We start from the raw sequence: 19,595 nt of genomic DNA, 5'->3' as shown, positions 1-19,595 counted from the left end.
AATTGAGAGCCCAAGGGTCAAATCCACACAGAGCTGGGAGGCATCCCTGGGATTTGACAGGACAGGTGGAATCTAGAATTGATTGTAAATCCTTCTTCCAGACCACGCAAGGCAGGAGTCAACCCCACATCTCTCCCCCATGGCTTTTGCTTCCCGGAGTTTCCCCAAATAATTCGTTTTCCTCCTGTGATGTGGCTGTCAGCCCCTTTCTTCCCCGCTCCGTGCTCCGCCCCAGGAGGCTCCGTGGGGCCTCCGTTCTGGTCCCAGCTTCTTTGGGAAACAGGCAACCATGTTGGCAGCTGGGCTGTGGCCGGGCGTCTGTGGCTCAGGCAGACCCTGCTACAGCCTCGGCCGGCTGTGTCTTTCTGCAGAGCGGGGATGATGAGGACTACCAGCGCATCTACACCACGAAGATCAAGCCTCGGCTGAGGTCAGAGGATGGACTAGAAGGGGACCCTGGGGAGACCCAGAGCCGCACCATCACGGTGACTAGAAGGGTCACGGCCTACACTGTCGACGTGACAGGCCGCGAGGGAACCAGGGAGATTGATATCAGCAGCCCAGAGTTCAAGATCAAGATTCCACGGCATGAACTGACGGAAATCTCCACTGTGGATGTGGACACCCACTCTGGCCAGACAGTGATCAGACTGCCCTCGGGCCCGGGGGCAGTGTCTCCTACCACGGGCTCTGTTGTGGACATCCGAGCGGGGTCCGTTTCCGCTTCAGGACCAGAGCTCCAAGGTGCTGGCCACTCGAAGCTCCAGGTCACCGTGCCTGGGATAAAGGTGGGGAGCCCAGGCATCAATGTCACTGCAAAAGGCTTGAACTTGGGTGGCAAAAGAGGGGTCCAAGTTCCAGGAGTGGACATCTCGTCTTCTCTTGGGGGTGGGGCAGTGGAGGTGCAGGACCCGTCTCTGGAGAGTGGCAGTAATGGGAAAATTAAAATTCCCACTATGAAGGTGCCAAAATTCGGTGTGTCAACAGTGCCTGAGGGCCAGGCACCAGTGGCAGGGCTGAGCGTTTCTGTACCTGAATTCTCTGTGGAGCACAAGGGTGGCCAGCCAGGCCTGACCATTGGCGGGAACATCCAGACCCCTCAGCTAGAAGTCAGTGCTCCTTCTGCCAATATTGAGGGGTGCGAGGGGAAGCTGAAGGGCCCCCAGATCACTGGGCCATCCCTTGAGAGTAACTTAGGCCTGAAAGGTGCCAAGCCACAGGGGAGCATAGGGGTGGACATCTCGGGGCCCAAAATTGAGGGCACTCTCAGTGGCTCCAGTGTGGAAGTTCAAGCCCCTGACGTTGATATTCATGGGCCTGGGGGCAAACTGAATATGCCCAAGGTGAAAGTTCCCAAATTCTCTGTATCAGGTTCTAAGGGAGGGGGAGCTGGCGTTGATGTGGCACTGCCCACAGGTGAAGTGACTCTTCCTGGGATCTCTGGGGACGTCAGCCTGCCTGAAGTTGCTGCTGGGGGGCTGGAAGGGAAGGTGAAGGGTACGAAAGTCAAGACTCCTGAAATGAGCATACAGAAACCTAAAATCTCCATGCAGGATGTGGATCTGAGCCTTGGATCCCCTAAACTGAAGGGAGATATTAAGGTTTCAGTGCCTGGGGTGCAAGGTGATGTTAAAGGCCCTCAAGTGGCAGTTAAAGGCTCCAAAGTGGACATAGAGACACCTAGCCTTGAGGGGACCTCGACGGGACCCACGCTTAGTAGTCCTTCTGGGAAAACAGGAATGTGCAGGATCTCTATGGCAGATGTAGATCTCAATGTGGCTGCACCTAAAGTGAAAGGGGGTGTAGATGTCACACTCCCCAAAGTAGAAGGGAAAGCCAAAGTCCCTGAAGTGGATGTCAAAGGCCCCAAAGTGGATGTCAGTGCCCCAGGTGTGGAAGTTCATGGCCCAGAATGGAACCTGAAAATGCCCAAGTTCAGCCCTCCAGGAGTTGAAGGGGAAGGCCCAGCTGTAGATGTGAAACTACCCAAAGATATCAGTATTTTGGGGCCCAAGGTCAATTTGGAGGCCCCAAGTGTGAACATAGGGGGCCTGGGAGGCAAACTTAAAGGCCCTGATATTAAGCTGCCTGAAGTGAGTGTCAAGACACCAAAGATCTCCATACCTGATGTCGATTTGCATGTTAAAGGCACAAAGGTAAAAGGAGAGTATGATGTAACAGTCCCAAAACTTGAAGGGGAACTGAAAGGCCCCAAAGTGGGCCTTGATGCCCCAGATGTGGATGTTCAGGGCCCAGACTGGCATCTTAAGATGCCCAAGATGAAAATGCCCAAATTCAGTGTGCCAGGGTTCAAAGCAGAGGGCCCAGAAGTGGATGTGAACCTGCCCAAGGCTGATGTGGACATTTCTGGGCACAAGGTAGATGTTAGTGCTCCAGATGCGAGCATTGAGGGACCAGAAGGTAAACTGAAAGGACCTAAGTTTAAGATACCTGAGATGAATATCAAAGCCCCAAAGATCTCCATGCCAGATGTGGACTTACATTTGAAAGGCCCTAAAGTAAAAGGAGAATACGATGTCACAGTGCCAAAAGTGGAAGGTGAGATTAAAGTTCCTGACGTTGAACTTAAAAGTGCCAAAGTGGATATCGATGTTCCAGATGTTGATGTTCACGGCCCAGACTGGCACCTGAAGATGCCCAAAATGAAAATGCCCAAGTTCAGCATGCCTGGCTTCAAAGCAGAGGGCCCAGAAGTGGATGTGAACCTGCCCAAGACTGACATTGACATCTCTGGACCCACGGTGGACGTTGAAGTTCCAGATGTGAACATTGAAGGACCTGAAGGAAAGCTGAAAGGTCCCAAGTTTAAGATGCCTGAGATGAATATCAAGGCCCCTAAGATCTCTGTGCCTGATGTGGATTTGCATGTGAAAGGTCCCAAGGTAAAGGGAGAATATGATGTTATGGTGCCAAAGATGGAAGGGGAACTCAAAGGGCCAAAAGTAGACGTCAGTGCCCCAGATTTTGAAGTTCATGGTCCTGAATGGAACCTAAAGATGCCCAAGATGAAAATGCCCAAATTTACCATGCCCAGCCTCAAAGGGGAGGGCCCAGAAGTGGATGTGAACCTGCCCAAGGCTGATGTGGACATTTCTGCACCCAAGGTAGATATTAGTGCTCCAGATTTGAGCCTCGAAGGACCAGAAGGAAAGTTGAAAGGCCCCAAGTTTAAGATGCCTGAGATGCACTTCAAGGCTCCTAAGATGACTCTGCCAGATGTTGACTTGGATCTTAAAGGACCCAAAATGAAAGGCAATCTAGATATGTCAGTACCAAAAATAGAAGGTGAGATGAAAGTTCCAGATGTGGACATCAAAGTACCCAAGGTAGACGTTAAAGCACCAGATGTGGAAGTCCAAGGTGCAGACTGGAGCCTGAAAATGCCCAAGATGAAAATGCCCAAGTTCAGCATGCCCGGCTTGAAAGGCGAGGGCCCAGATGTGGATGTGAACCTGCCCAAGGCTGACGTTGACTTCTCTGGACCCAAAGTTGACATTGAAGCCCCAGATGTGAGCCTGGAAGGTCCGGAAGGGAAGCTGAAGGGCCCCAAGTTTAAGATGCCTGAGATGCACTTCAAGACCCCCAAGATCTCCATGCCTGACGTGGACTTACACTTGAAAGGTCCTAAGGTGAAGGGGGATGTGGACGTGTCTGTGCCCAAGTTAGAAGGTGAAATGAAAGTGCCAGATGTGGACATCAAAGGACCCAAAGTGGACGTCGATGTCCCAGATGTGGACATTCACGGCCCAGACTGGAACTTGAAAATGCCCAAGATGAAAATGCCCAAATTTAGCATGCCTGGCTTCAAAGGTGAGGGCCCAGAAGTGGATGTGAACGTGCCCAAGGCTGACATTGACATCTCTGGACCCAAAGTGGACATTGAAGCCCCAGATGTCAACATTGAAGGACCGGAAGGAAAGCTGAAAGGCCCCAAGTTTAAGATGCCTGAGATGCACTTCAAGGCTCCCAAGATCTCCATGCCTGATGTGAACTTGAATCTTAAGGGGCCCAAACTAAAGGGAGATATGGATGTGTCTGTGCCTGATGTAGAAGGTGAAATGAAAGTGCCAGATGTGGACATTAAAGGGCCCAAAGTTGACATCAGTGCTCCAGATGTGGATGTTCATGGCCCAGACTGGCACCTAAAGATGCCCAAGGTGAAAATGCCCAAGTTCAACATGCCTGGCTTCAAAGGTGAGGGCCCAGAAGTGGAAGTGAACTTGCCCAAGGCCAACATTGATGTCTCAGGGCCCAAGGTGGATGTTGAAGTTCCAGATGTGAATATTGATGGTCCAGATGCAAAAGTAAAAGGTCCTAAATTTAAGATGCCAGAAATGAATATAAAGCCTCAGAAGATATCCATGCCAGATGTTGGTTTGCATTTGAAAGGTCCTAAAATGAAAGGAGATTATGATGTTACAATTCCAAAAGTAGAAGGAGAGATAAAAACTCCGGATGTTGACATCAAAGGTCCCAAAGTGGACATTAATGCACCAGATGTGGGAGTTCATGGCCCAGACTGGCATCTAAAGATGCCCAAAGTGAAAATGCCCAAGTTCAGCATGCCAGGCTTCAAAGGAGAGGGCCCAGAAGTGGATGTAAACCTGCCAAAGGCTGATATTGATGTCTCAGGTCCCAAGGTGGACATTGATGTTCCAGATGTGAATATTGAAGGTCCAGAGGGGAAACTAAAGGGTCCCAAGTTCAAGATGCCAAGCATGAATATACAGACACAGAAAATCTCTATGCCTGATGTTGGACTTAATCTAAAAGCCCCTAAACTGAAAACTGATGTAGATGTTTCCCTTCCCAAAGTGGAAGGAGAGTTGAAAGGTCCTGAAATTGACATGAAGGCCCCGAAGATGGATGTGGATGTTGGTGATATTGATATTGAAGGTCCAGAAGGGAAGCTGAAAGGTCCTAAGTTTAAGATGCCAGACATGCACTTCAAGACTCCCAAGATCTCCATGCCTGATGTGGACTTACACTTGAAAGGCCCCAAAGTCAAAGGGGATGCAGATGTGTCTATGCCGAAGATAGAAGGTGAAATGAAAGTGCCAGATGTGGACATCAAAGGGCCCAAAGTAGACATCGATGTCCCAGATGTGGATGTTCATGGCCCAGACTGGCACCTGAAGATGCCCAAGGTGAAAATGCCCAAGTTCAGTATGCCTGGCTTCAAAGGTGAGGGCCCAGAAGTGGATGTGAACCTGCCCAAGGCTGACATTAATGTGTCTGGCCCCAAAGTGGACATTGATGCTCCTGATTTGGATATAGAGGGACCAGAAGGAAAATTAAAGGGCTCTAAATTTAAGATGCCTAAGTTGAATATCAAAGCTCCTAAGATATCCATGCCAGATGTGGACTTGAATTTGAAGGGACCCAAAGTGAAAGGAGAAATTGATGCTTCTGCGCCTGAGCTAGAAGGTGATCTCAGAGGTCCACAAGTTGATATCAAAGGTCCCAGTGTGGATGTGGAGATGCCTGAAGTCGATCTGGAATGTCCTGATGCAAAGTTGAAAGGCCCTAAGTTTAAGATGCCTGAGATGCACTTCAAGACCCCCAAGATCTCCATGCCTGACGTGGACTTACACTTGAAAGGTCCTAAGGTGAAGGGGGATGTGGACGTGTCTGTGCCCAAGTTAGAAGGTGAAATGAAAGTGCCAGATGTGGACATCAAAGGACCCAAAGTGGACGTCGATGTCCCAGATGTGGACATTCACGGCCCAGACTGGAACTTGAAAATACCCAAGATGAAAATGCCCAAATTTAGCATGCCTGGCTTCAAAGGTGAGGGCCCAGAAGTGGATGTGAACGTGCCCAAGGCTGACATTGACATCTCTGGACCCAAAGTGGACATTGAAGCCCCAGATGTCAACATTGAAGGACCGGAAGGAAAGCTGAAAGGCCCCAAGTTTAAGATGCCTGAGATGCACTTCAAGGCTCCCAAGATCTCCATGCCTGATGTGAACTTGAATCTTAAGGGGCCCAAACTAAAGGGAGATGTGGATGTGTCTGTGCCAAAATTGGAAGGAGATTTGAAAGGCCCCAGTGTGGACGTGGAGATGCCTGACGTTGATCTAGAATGTCCTGATGCAAAGTTGAAAGGCCCTAAGTTTAAGATGCCAGACATGCACTTCAAGACTCCCAAGATCTCCATGCCTGATGTGGACTTACACTTGAAAGGCCCCAAAGTGAAAGGGGATGTGGATGTGTCTGTGCCCAAGATAGAAGGTGAAATGAAAGTGCCAGATGTGGACATTAAAGGCCCCAAAATAGACATTGATGCCCCAGATGTGGACGTTCATGGTCCAGACTGGCACCTGAAGATGCCCAAGATGAAAATGCCCAAGTTCAGTATGCCTGGCTTCAAAGGCGAGGGACCAGATGTGGATGTGAACCTGCCCAAGGCTGACATTGACATCTCTGGACCCAAGGTGGACATCGAAGCCCCGGATATGAACATTGAGGGTCCAGAAGGAAAACTGAAAGGCCCGAAGTTCAAGATGCCTGAAATGCACTTTCATGCGCCTAAGATCTCCATGCCTGATGTTGATTTCAACTTAAAAGGGCCTAAAATCAAAGGAGACTTTGATGTTTCTGCCCCAAAGCTGGAGGGAGAGTTAAAGGGTCCAGAAGTGGATGTCAGAGGCCCCAAATTGGATGTTGACATGTCAGACATAGCTGTGGAAGGTCCAGATGGCAAATGGAAAAGTCCTAAATTTAAGATGCCAGACATGCACTTTAAAGCTCCCAAAATCTCCATGCCAGACGTTGATCTACACTTAAAAAGTCCCAAGATAAAGGGAGAGGTGGATGTTGATGTTCCCAAATTGGAAGGTGACCTCAAAGGGCCAGACCTCAAAGGTGACATCAGTGGGCCAGATATCGACATTGAAGGACCAGAGGGCAAATTGAAAGGTCCCAAGTTCAAGATGCCTGACATGCATTTCAAAGCCCCAAATGTTTCTATGCCTGATGTGGACCTAAATTTGAAAGGACCAAAAATCAAGGGGGATGTTGATGTGTCTGTGCCTGAGGTAGAAGGTAAAATTAAAGTACCAGATGTGAACATCAAGGGTCCCAAAGTAGACATAAATGCTCCTGATGTTCATGGCCCAGACTGGCACCTGAAAATGCCCAAAATGAAAATGCCCAAGTTCAGCATGCCTGGTTTCAAAGCAGAGGGTCCAGAGGTAGACGTGAATCTTCCCAAGGCTGACATTGATGTCTCAGGACCCAAAGTTGACATTGAAGTCCCAGATATGAGCATCGAGGGTCCAGAGGGAAAAATCAAGGGGCCTAAATTTAAGATGCCAGAAATGAACATCAAAACTCCCAAGATCTCCATGCCAGATGTGGATTTACACTTGAAAAGTCCTAAGGTCAAAGGTGATGTGGACATTTCCCTGCCTAAGGTGGAAGGTGACCTAAAGGCCCCCAAAATGGACATTGATGTCCCAGATGTTGATGTTCAGGGCCCAGACTGGCACCTGAAAATGCCCAAGATGAAAATGCCCAAGTTCAGCATGCCAGGCTTCAAAGGAGAAGGCCCAGAAGTGGACGTGAACCTGCCCAAGGCTGACATGGACATCTCAGGACCCAAGGTGGACATTGAAGGCCCTGATGTTAACATTGAGGGTCCTGAGGGAAAGTTGAAAGGTCCTAAGTTCAAGATGCCTGAGATGAACATCAAAGCCCCCAAGATCTCCATGCCTGACTTTGATTTGCACCTGAAAGGTCCCAAGGTAAAGGGTGATGTGGATGTGTCTCTGCCCAAAGTGGAAGGTGACCTAAAGGCCCCTGAAGTTGACATCAAGGGCCCCAAGGTGGATGTGGATGTCCCAGATGTGGATGTCCATGGCCCAGACTGGCACCTGAAAATGCCCAAGATGAAAATGCCCAAGTTCAGCATGCCAGGCTTCAAAGGAGAGGACCCAGAAGTGGACGTGAACCTGCCCAAAGCTGACATTGATGTCTCGGGACCCAAGGTGGACATTGAAGGCCCTGATGTTAACATTGAGGGTCCTGAGGGAAAGTTGAAAGGTCCTAAGTTCAAGATGCCTGAGATGAACATCAAAGCCCCCAAGATCTCCATGCCTGACTTTGATTTGCACCTGAAAGGTCCCAAGGTCAAAGGAGATGTGGATGTGTCTCTGCCCAAAGTGGAAGGTGACCTAAAGGCCCCTGAAGTTGACATCAAAGTCCCCAAGGTGGATGTTAATGTCCCAGATGTGGATGTTCATGGTCCAGACTGGCACCTGAAGATGCCCAAAATGAAAATGCCCAAATTCAGCATGCCTGGCTTCAAAGGAGAGGGCCCAGAAGTGGACGTGAACCTGCCCAAGGCTGACATAGATGTGTCAGGACCCAAAGTGGATGTTGAATGTCCTGATGTGAATATTGAAGGACCTGAAGGAAAGTGGAAAAGTCCAAAGTTTAAGATGCCTGAAATGCATTTGAAGACTCCAAAGATATCTATGCCAGATATTGATCTTAATCTAACAGGTCCAAAAATAAAAGGAGGTGTGGATGTCACAGGTCCCAAGCTAGAGGGAGACTTGAAAGGCCCTGAAGTTGACCTCAAAGGCCCCAAAGTGGACATTGATGTCCCAGATGTAGATGTCCATGGCCCAGACTGGCACCTGAAAATGCCCAAGATGAAAATGCCCAAGTTCAGCATGCCAGGCTTCAAAGGAGAAGGCCCAGAAGTGGACGTGAACCTGCCTAAGGCTGACATTGATGTGACTGGACCTAAGGTGGACATTGAAGGCCCTGATGTTAACATTGAGGGTCCTGAGGGAAAGTTGAAAGGTCCTAAGTTCAAGATGCCTGAGATGAACATCAAAGCCCCCAAGATCTCCATGCCTGACTTTGATTTGCACCTGAAAGGTCCCAAGGTAAAGGGTGATGTGGATGTGTCTCTGCCCAAGGTGGAAGGTGACCTAAAGGCCCCTGAAGTTGACATCAAGGGCCCCAAGGTGGATGTGGATGTCCCAGATGTGGATGTTCATGGCCCAGACTGGCACCTGAAGATGCCCAAGGTGAAAATGCCCAAGTTCAGCATGCCAGGCTTCAAAGGAGAGGGCCCAGAAGTGGATGTGAACCTACCCAAGGCTGATATTGATATATCAGGACCCAAGGTGGACATTGAAGGCCCTGATGTTAACATTGAAGGACCGGAGGGAAAGTTGAAAGGTCCTAAGTTCAAGATGCCTGAGATGAACATCAAAGCCCCCAAGATCTCCATGCCTGACTTTGATTTGCACCTGAAAGGTCCCAAGGTAAAGGGTGATGTGGATGTGTCTCTGCCCAAAGTGGAAGGTGACCTGAAGGCCCCTGAAGTTGACATCAAGGGCCCCAAGGTGGATGTGGATGTCCCAGATGTGGATGTCCATGGCCCAGACTGGCACCTGAAGATGCCTAAGGTGAAAATGCCCAAGTTCAGCATGCCAGGCTTCAAAGGAGAGGGCCCAGAAGTGGATGTGAACCTACCCAAGGCTGATATTGATATATCAGGACCCAAGGTGGACATTGAAGGCCCTGATGTTAACATTGAAGGACCGGAGGGAAAGTTGAAAGGTCCTAAGTTCAGGATGCCTGAGATGAACATCAAAGCCCCCAAGATCTCCATGCCAGACATCGATCTTAACCTGAAGGGCCCCAAAGTGAAGGGTGATGTGGATGTGTCTTTACCAAAAGTGGAAGGTGAGATTACAGTTCCTGAAGTTGACATCAAGGGCCCCAAAGTGGATGTTGATGTTCCAGATGTGGATGTTCATGGCCCAGATTGGCACCTGAAAATGCCCAAGATAAAAATGCCCAAGATCAGCATGCCTGGCTTCAAAGGAGAAGGCCCAGAAGTGGATGTGAACCTGCCCAAGGCTGACATTGATGTCTCAGGACCCAAGGTGGACATTGATGTTCCAGATGTGAATATTGAAGGTCCAGATGCAAAACTGAAGGGCCCCAAGTTCAAGATGCCAGAGATGAACATCAAAGCTCCAAAGATACCCATGCCAGATTTGGACCTTAATCTTAAAGGCCCTAAGATGAAAGGAGAGGTGGATGTTTCCCTTCCAAATGTAGAAGGTGATGTGAAAGGGCCTACTCTTGACATCAAGGGTCCAAAGATAGATGTAGATGCTCCAGATATTGACATTCATGGCCCTGAAGGCAAATTGAAAGGTCCCAAACTGAAGATGCCAGACATGCATGTAAACATGCCCAAGATCTCCATGCCAGAAATTGACCTGAATTTGAAAGGGACAAAGCTTAAGGGAGATGTTGATGTTTCTGGACCCAAGTTGGAAGGTGACATTAAAGCTCCCAAGTTGGATGTAAAGGGCCCAGAAGTGGACATTTCTGGTCCTAAGGTCAATCTTGAAGGCAAGTCAAAGAAATCACGTTTTAAGCTTCCTAAATTTAACTTTTCAGGCTCCAAAGTTCAGACACCTGAGGTGGATGTCAAAGTTAAAAAGCCAGATATTGATGTGACAGGTCCAAAAGTTGATATTAATGCTCCTGATGTTGAGGTCCAAGGGAAAGTGAAAGGATCCAAGTTCAAAATGCCTTTCCTGAGTATTTCATCTCCTAAAGTTTCTATGCCTGATGTGGAGTTAAATCTGAAAGGTCCTAAAGTTAAAGGAGACTTAGATGTTACAGCTCCTAATTTAGAAGGTGACTTTAAAGGACCCAAAGTAGATATTAAAGCACCAGAAGTTCATCTTGATGCACCTGATGTGGATGTTCATGGTCCAGATTGGAATTTGAAAATGCCCAAAATGAAAATGCCCAAGTTTGGTGTGCCCGGCTTAAAAGCGGAAGGGCCGGAAATGGCTGTGGATCTGCCAAAAGGAGATATCAACATAGAGGGTCCCAGAATGGACATTGAGGGTCCAGAAATCAATGTAGCAGGTGTAGAAGGAGGCTTAAAAGGTCCCAAACTCAAGATGCCTGACATGAATATCAAAACTCCCAAGATCTCCATGCCTGACATTGATTTAGACCTGAAGGGCCCCAAGGTGAAAGGTGATATGGATGTTTCTCTGCCCAAAGTTGAAGGGGATCTGAAAGGGCCAGAGATGGATATCAAAGGGCCCAAAGTGGACATTGATGCCCCTGGTGTGGATGTTCATGGCCCAGACTGGCACCTAAAAATGCCCAAGGTGAAAATGCCCAAGTTCAGCATGCCTGGCTTCAAAGGTGAAGGCCCAAATATGGATGTTACCCTCCCTAAAGCTGACATTGATATTTCTGGCCCCAAAGTGGACATCGATGCCCCAGATGTGAGTATTGAAGGTCCAGATGCAAAACTGAAGGGCCCCAAGTTCAAGATGCCTGAGATGAACATCAAAGCCCCCAAAATCTCCATGCCTGACCTTGATCTGAACTTGAAGGGCCCCAAAATAAAAGGTGATGTGGATATGTCATTGCCAAAAGTAGAAGGTGACCTGAAGGGCCCTGAGGTGGACATAAAAGGCCCCAAAGTGGACATCGACACTCCTGATATTAACATTGAAGGCCCAGAGGGGAAACTGAAGGGGCCCAAATTCAAGATGCCAGAGATGCACCTAAAGACTCCTAAGATTTCCATGCCTGATATTGATTTAAACCTGAAAGGCCCTAAGGTGAAGGGTGATGTGGATGTTTCCCTTCCCAAGTTTGAAGGTGATCTGAAAGGCTCTGAAGTGGACCTCAAAGGTCCCAAAGTGGGCATTGATGCCCCTGATGTGGATGTTCATGGACCAGACTGGCACCTGAAAATGCCCAAGGTGAAAATGCCCAAGTTCGGCATGCCTGGCTTCAAAGGAGAGGGCCCAGAAGTGGATGTGAACCTGCCCAAAGCTGACATTGATGTGACTGGACCTAAGGTGGACATTGAAGGCCCTGATGTTAACGTTGAGGGTCCTGAGGGAAAGTTGAAAGGTCCTAAGTTCAAGATGCCTGAGATGAACATCAAAGCCCCGAAGATCTCCATGCCTGACTTTGATTTGCACCTGAAAGGCCCCAAGGTCAAAGGAGATGTGGATGTTTCCCTGCCTAAGCTGGAAGGTGACCTAACAGGCCCTGAAGTTGACATCAAGGGCCCCAAGGTGGATGTTGATGTCCCAGATGTGGATGTCCATGGCCCAGACTGGCACCTGAAAATGCCCAAAATAAAAATGCCCAAGATCAGCATGCCTGGCCTCAAAGGAGAGGGCCCAGAAGTGGACGTGAACCTGCCCAAAGCTGACATTGATGTCTCAGGACCCAAGGTGGACATTGATGTTCCAGATGTGAATATCGAAGGTCCAGATGCAAAACTGAAGGGCCCCAAGTTCAAGATGCCTGAGATGAACATCAAAGCCCCCAAGATCTCTATGCCTGACTTTGATTTGCACCTGAAAGGTCCTAAGATGAAAGGAGATGTGGATGTTTCTCTGCCTAAAGTGGAAGGTGACCTGAAGGCCCCTGAAGTTGACATCAAAGGGCCCAAAGTGGACATTGATGTCCCTGATGTGGACGTTCATGGTCCAGACTGGCACCTGAAGATGCCCAAGGTGAAAATGCCCAAGTTCAGCATGCCTGGCTTCAAAGGCGAGGGCCCAGATGTGGATGTGAACCTGCCCAAAGCTGACATTGACATCTCAGGACCCAAGGTGGACATAGACGCTCCTGATGTTGACATTCATGGCCCAGAAGGGAAACTGAAGGGTCCCAAGTTTAAAATGCCTGACCTGCACCTCAAGACACCCAAGATCTCCATGCCTGAAGTGGACCTGAATCTGAAGGGTCCCAAGGTAAAGGGTGATGTGGATGTGTCTCTGCCCAAAGTGGAAGGTGACCTAAAGGCCCCTGAAGTTGACATCAAGGGCCCCGAAGTGGACATCGACGTCCCAGATGTGGATGTTCATGGCCCAGACTGGCACCTGAAGATGCCTAAGGTGAAAATGCCCAAGTTCAGCATGCCTGGCTTCAGAGGAGAAGGCCCAGAAGTGGATGTGAACCTGCCCAAAGCTGACATTGATGTCTCAGGACCCAAGGTGGACATTGATGTTCCAGATGTCAATATCGAAGGTCCAGATGCAAAACTGAAGGGCCCCAAGTTCAAGATGCCAGAGATGAACATCAAAGCGCCTAAGATTTCCATGCCTGATATTGACTTTAACCTGAAAGGTCCCAAGGTAAAGGGTGATGTGGATGTGTGTTTGCCTAAAGTGGAAGGTGACCTCAAGGGCCCCGAAATTGACATCAAAGGGCCCAAAATGGACATTGATGCCCCTGATGTGGATATTCATGGTCCAGACTGGCACCTGAAAATGCCCAAGGTGAAAATGCCGAAGTTCAGCATGCCTGGCTTCAAAGGAGAGGGCCCAGAAGTGGATGTGAACCTGCCAAAGGCTGACATTGGTATTTCTGGCCCTAAAGTGGACATTGATGCCCCGGATGTGAATATTGAAGGTCCAGATGCAAAATTGAAGGGACCCAAGTTCAAGATGCCAGAGATGAACATCAAAGCTCCCAAAATCTCCATGCCTGACCTTGACTTTAACCTGAAGGGCCCCAAAATGAAGGGTGATGTGGATGTTTCTTTGCCCAAGGTGGAAGGTGACCTCAGGGGCCCTGAAATTGACATCAAGGGCCCCAAATTGGACGTCGACACTCCTGATGTCAATATTGAAGGCCCAGAAGGAAAATTGAAGGGGCCCAAATTTAAGATGCCAGAGATGCATATTAAAGCCCCCAAGATCTCCATGCCTGACTTTGATTTAAATTTGAAAGGGCCAAAAGTAAAGGGTGATGTGGACCTTTCATTACCTAAGGTGGAAGGTGATCTAAAAGGGCCAGAGGTGGACATTGAAGGTCCTGAAGGGAAACTCAAAGGTCCCAAATTTAAGATGCCTGATGTCCATTTCAAAACCCCACAAATCTCCATGAGCGACATTGATTTGAACTTGAAAGGACCTAAGATAAAGGGAGATTTGGATATTTCAATTCCTAAAGTGGAAGGAGACCTGAAAGGCCCCAAAGTGGATGTTAAAGGCCCTAATCTGGGCATAGACATGCCTGATATTGACATTCATGGCCCAGAAGGGAAACTGAAGGGTCCCAAGTTTAAAATGCCTGACCTGCACCTCAAGACACCCAAGATCTCCATGCCTGAAGTGGACCTGAATCTGAAGGGTCCCAAGGTAAAGGGTGATGTGGATGTGTCTCTGCCCAAAGTGGAAGGTGACCTAAAGGCCCCTGAAGTTGACATCAAGGGCCCCGAAGTGGACATCGACGTCCCAGATGTGGATGTTCATGGCCCAGACTGGCACCTGAAGATGCCTAAGGTGAAAATGCCCAAGTTCAGCATGCCTGGCTTCAGAGGAGAAGGCCCAGAAGTGGATGTGAACCTGCCCAAAGCTGACATTGATGTCTCAGGACCCAAGGTGGACATTGATGTTCCAGATGTCAATATCGAAGGTCCAGATGCAAAACTGAAGGGCCCCAAGTTCAAGATGCCAGAGATGAACATCAAAGCGCCTAAAATTTCCATGCCTGATATTGACTTTAACCTGAAAGGTCCCAAGGTAAAAGGTGATGTGGATGTGTGTTTGCCTAAAGTGGAAGGTGACCTCAAGGGCCCCGAAATTGACATCAAAGGGCCCAAAATGGACATTGATGCCCCTGATGTGGATATTCATGGTCCAGACTGGCACCTGAAAATGCCCAAGGTGAAAATGCCGAAGTTCAGCATGCCTGGCTTCAAAGGAGAGGGCCCAGAAGTGGATGTGAACCTGCCAAAGGCTGACATTGATATTTCTGGCCCCAAAGTGGACATTGATGCCCCGGATGTGAATATTGAAGGTCCTGACGCGAAATTGAAGGGTCCCAAGTTCAAGATGCCAGAGATAAACATCAAAGCTCCCAAAATCTCCATGCCTGATGTTGACTTGGATTTGAAAGGATCCAAAGTCAAAGGAGATTTTGATGTGTGCATCCCTAAGATTGAAGGTACTTTCAAAGGCCCAGAAGGAGACCTTAAAGGTTCAGGTCTGGATTTTGAAGGCCCAGATGCCAGGTTCAGTGGCCCAAATTTGAAGATGCCATCGCTGGATATATCTGCCCCTAAAGTAACTGTTCCTGATGTTGATTTGCATTTCAAGGCACCCAAAACTGGGGTTTCTGGTCCCAAGTTGGAAGGTGCTGAACTGGACCTCAAAGGGCCCAAAGTTGATTTAGAAGCTCCAAGTTTAGATGTGCACATGGAGAGCCCAGATATTAATATTGAGGGGCCAGACATTAAAATTCCCAAGTTTAAGAAACCCAAGTTTGGTTTTGGGGCAAAAAGCCCTAAAGCTGACTTCAAGTCACCTTCCCTGGATGTGACCGTTCCTGAGGCAGAACTGAATGTTGAGACTCCTGAAATTAGTGTTGGTGGCAAGGGCAAGAAGAGTAAGTTTAAAATGCCCAAAATTCACATGAGTGGCCCTAAAATGAAGGCCAAAAAACAGGGATTTGACTTGAATGTTCCCGGGAACGAAATTGATGCCAGTCTCAAGCCTCCTGATGTAGATGTCAACGTTGCCGGGCCAGACGCCACATTTAAAGCTGATGTGAAATCCCCCAAAACCAAGAAAACTATGTTTGGGAAAATGTACTTTCCAGATGTAGAATTTGACATTAAATCACCTAAATTTAAAGCTGAGGCCCCCCTCCCTAGCCCCAAAATGGAGGGTGAAATCCAGGCAACTGATGTGGATATTTCTTCGCCTGGGATTCATGTGGAAGGTCCCGACATCAAGCTGAAGGCTCCCAAGTTCAAGCTGCCAGGTATGGATGTCTCAGGGGGACAAACAGAGGGTGACTTGAAAGGCCCCAGGGTGCAGGCAAACTTGGACGCACCTGACATCAACATTGAAGGCCCAGATGCTAAAGTCAAAGCCCCGTCGTTCGGCATTTCTGGCCCTCAGGTCTCCATCCCCGATGTGAACGTTAGCTTGAAAGGACCAAAGATAAAGGGTGATGTCCCCAGTGTGGGACTGGAAGGACCAGACATAGATCTGCAAGGTCCAGAATCAAAGATCAAATTCCCCAAGTTTTCAATGCCCAAGATCGGCGTCCCTGGTGTGAAGATGGAAGGGGTAGGAGCTGAGGTTCATGCCCAGCTGCCCTCTCTCGAAGGAGGCTTGAGTGCACCTGATGTTAAGCTTGAAGGGCCGGATGTGTCTCTGAAAGGGCCAAAAGTAGACTTGCCTTCAGTGAACCTCTCTATGCCAAAAGCCTCTGGACCTGACCTTGACCTGAACTTGAAAGGACCAAGTTTGAAGGGAGACCTGGATGCCTCTGTTCCTGGTGTGAGGGTGCACTCCCCAGGGCTTGACCTCAGAGGTCAAGGTGGAAAGGTGAGGATGGAAGGAGACAGTGTGAAAGTGCCTGGGATCGATGCCACGCTAAACCTTGGCACCCCAGATGTGACCCTGAAGGGACCAACCCTGCAGGGAGACCTGGCTGTCTCTGGTGACATCAAATGCCCTAAAGTATCAGTAGGTGCTCCTGATCTAAGCTTGGAGGCCCCTCAAGGTGGCATTAAACTTCCCAAAATGAAGCTGCCCCAGTTTGGCATCTCGACTTCAGGGTCCGACTTGGACATGAACGTCAAAGGGCCACAAGTGACTGGAGAACTACAGGCCCCAGGCATCGGTGTGAACCTCGGAGGCCTGAACCTGAAAGGGCCTCAGGTCTCTGGCCCTCAAATCTCAGCACCAGCCATGGACTTGAACTTGGAAGGACCAAAAATAAAAGGAAGCCTCGGGGCCACTGGTGAAATGAAAGGCCCCACTGTTGGGGGAGGTCTTCCGGGCGTCAGTGTTCAAGGCCTCGAAGGAAACGTCCAGATGCCTGGAGTTAAGTCCTCTGGATGTGATGTGGAGCTGCCAGGTGTGAGTGTGAAACTCCCAACGGGGCACATTTCTGGTCCCGAAATCAAAGGCGATCTGAAAGGTTCAGGAATAGGTTTCCACGGGGCTGCTCCCGACATTAGCGTCAAGGGGCCTTCACTTAATGTGGCCTCTCCTGAGTCAGATTTCGGTGTCACCCTGAAGGGCCCGAAAATGACAGGAGGTGTGGATGTTTCAGGGGGTGTCAGCGCCCCAGCTGTCAGCCTGGGCGAAGGACACGTGAGTGTCAAAGGACCCCAGGCCTCCTCCGCTCTCAACTTGGATGCACCTAAGTTTGCTGGGGGACTTCATTTCTCCGGACCAAAGGTAGAAGGCGGTGTGAAAGGAGGCCAGGTTGGACTCCAGGGTCCTGGGCTGAGTGTGTCTGGGTCTCCAGGTCACTTGGAAAGCAGATCTGGAAAAGTAACATTCCCCAAGATGAAGATCCCCAAATTCACCTTCTCTGGCCGTGAGCTGGTTGGCAGAGAAGTGGGGGTAGATATTAACTTCCCTAAAGCGGAGGCCACTGTCCAGGCCGGGGCCGGAGATGGGGAGTGGGAAGAGTCTGACGTAAAACTGAAGAAGTCCAAAATCAAAATGCCCAAGTTCAATTTTTCTAAACCTAAAGGGAAAGGTGGTGTCACGGGCTCCCCGGAAGCATCCATTTCAGGGTCCAAAGGCGACCTGAAGAGCTCGAAGGCCAGCCTGGGTTCTCTGGAAGGAGACGCCGAGGCCGACACGTCATCGCCCAAAGGCAAATTCTCCTTATTTAAAAGTAAGAAGCCCCGGCACCGCTCAAATTCCTTCAGCGACGAACGGGAGCTCTCAGCGCCTTCCACCCCGACGGGAACGTTGGAGTTTGAAGGTGGGGAAGTGTCACTGGAAGGTGGAAAAGTCAAAGGGAAACACGGAAAGCTGAAATTTGGTACCTTTGGTGGATTGGGGTCAAAGAGCAAAGGTCATTATGAGGTGACTGGGAGCGATGACGAGACAGGCAAGTTACAGGGAAGTGGAGTGTCCTTGGCCTCTAAGAAGTCCCGACTGTCTTCTTCTTCCAGCAATGACAGTGGGTCTAAGGTTGGCATCCAGCTTCCCGAGGTGGAGCTGGTGGTTTCCAAGAAAGAGTAGCAGGCCTCTGTGTGTGTACATATATGTATAAAAATACACCAGCCTTGGGTGTGTTTGTATATAAACTCCAGAGAGAAACACGCCGACAGCCTCAGCATAATGCAGAGATCTGGCCTCTGCCCGTGGCAAGTGCTGAAAAAGCCAACCAGCCGCCTTAGTTCCCCCGGCCCGGAGCTTTACAGATACAGGAACTAAGGGTTCCAAGTTCGTCCAGCCCATGTGCAGAGCCAACAATATTTGCCTTGAGATTTCAGTTTTTTGTTTTGTTTTGTTTTGTTTTGCATTGAATGCTGAGAGCTCCTGTTTACTAAGCAAGCTTATGTGTTTATTATCCTCATTTTTACTGAACATTGTTAGTGTCAGGGTAATGGAAACCCACTTTTTCATTGTAATGACTTCAGGGGCTTTTGTTAGTAAGGGTGGGGTGGGGTAGAAGGCAGTAGAGGGGGCCAGACCTCCATTTCTCCTAAGATTGGATCTATTCAAACAGGGAACACCCAGGGAGGGCCGAGAGGAGCCGCCAGGCAGGGCGCATGGGTGTCTTTAGGTCTCTTTAGCATTGCTTTTTCCCCCAGGGGTGGCGGTCCTAGCCAGTTTGGTGTTCACGGTGAGACAGAATTAGAATCTATTTGCAAATTGGCCGATGTACCCCCAGCTCAACACGTTCTGTGCATTGTGGGAGAAATGTTTCCTTCGTGGCCGCCACATTCCTGAGACTAGTTCTGATTTCTTTTAATAAATGTTATCGTGATTAAGAAAATTTCCCGCACTTTAATGGCAAATTAATTGAGAATGTAAGAAAATCGATGCTGTCAAAGGCAAATAAAGCTGTTTATTAACCCTGATGTCTTGTGTCTTTGCATTCTGTGTCTGTGAACCCAGCCCTGACAGTTGAGACTCCGTCCATCCAGCAGATTTGCGGGTTTCATTAATGGGTAATTGGGGGTGGGGGCGGGGGGGGCCAGTCTTTGCGGCCTGATTCTCACAGAGGCTGGCTGCACCATTGCTGAGAAATCAAGAGAGCCTTGGCACCCTGGCAGCCCGGGCCGCAGGACCCACCCACCCACTTTGCATCCTCCGATAGGAAACACAATTCAGAAATGGTTTTGAATGGGCAAGAGGATACAGATATGAATGGAAAACAAGACCTACTGGAGTGGTAGAAAGAGCTCGATCTGGCTCTGAGTTACAGGCATGCCATCTATTTCTGACTTGGCTGCGGGGTTGCTGGGTGGCCTCAAGTTACCTGCCCTGTCTGGGCCTCAGATTTCTCTTCTTTGAAATAAGGGTACTGATCTCGTAATAGAGGTCTTTGGGGTTCCTGCTAGTCCTACTGAATTTATGAAAAACCTCTTGTGACCAGAGTCCTCTTTTGATTTTCAGCTCTGCCGACAATACGTGGTGGTGGTGGTGGCGGGGGAGGCTTCTAGAAACTGGCGTCTAATGTTGGTCATTGCTGAGCAGAGGGCCATGCTTTCTTATACCAAAAACAATTGGAGCAAGCTCCTCCCCTCACCTCTCCCCAGAGCTGCCGCCTTC

At 49.2% G+C, this 19,595-nt stretch overlaps 1 protein-coding gene across 1 annotated transcript in view; it reads left to right on the top strand.

Annotated features, from left to right (window-relative positions):
• The window catches only part of AHNAK (AHNAK nucleoprotein), a 31,067-nt gene extending 12,166 nt beyond the window's left edge, over positions 1-18,901 (top strand). The window contains exon 5 of the mRNA XM_035722789.1: positions 372-18,901. Coding sequence (XP_035578682.1) covers positions 372-18,056 — 17,685 coding nt within the window. The 3' untranslated portion in view covers positions 18,057-18,901. The remainder of the gene's footprint in view (positions 1-371) is intronic.
• Positions 18,902-19,595: the final 694 nt, after the last annotated feature.

Source organism: Zalophus californianus, chromosome 11 (assembly GCF_009762305.2).
Source record: "Zalophus californianus isolate mZalCal1 chromosome 11, mZalCal1.pri.v2, whole genome shotgun sequence".
NCBI lineage: Eukaryota > Metazoa > Chordata > Mammalia > Carnivora > Otariidae > Zalophus > Zalophus californianus.
Note: the sequence above shows the minus strand (reverse complement) of the source record. Positions and strands in the feature narration are given on the sequence as shown.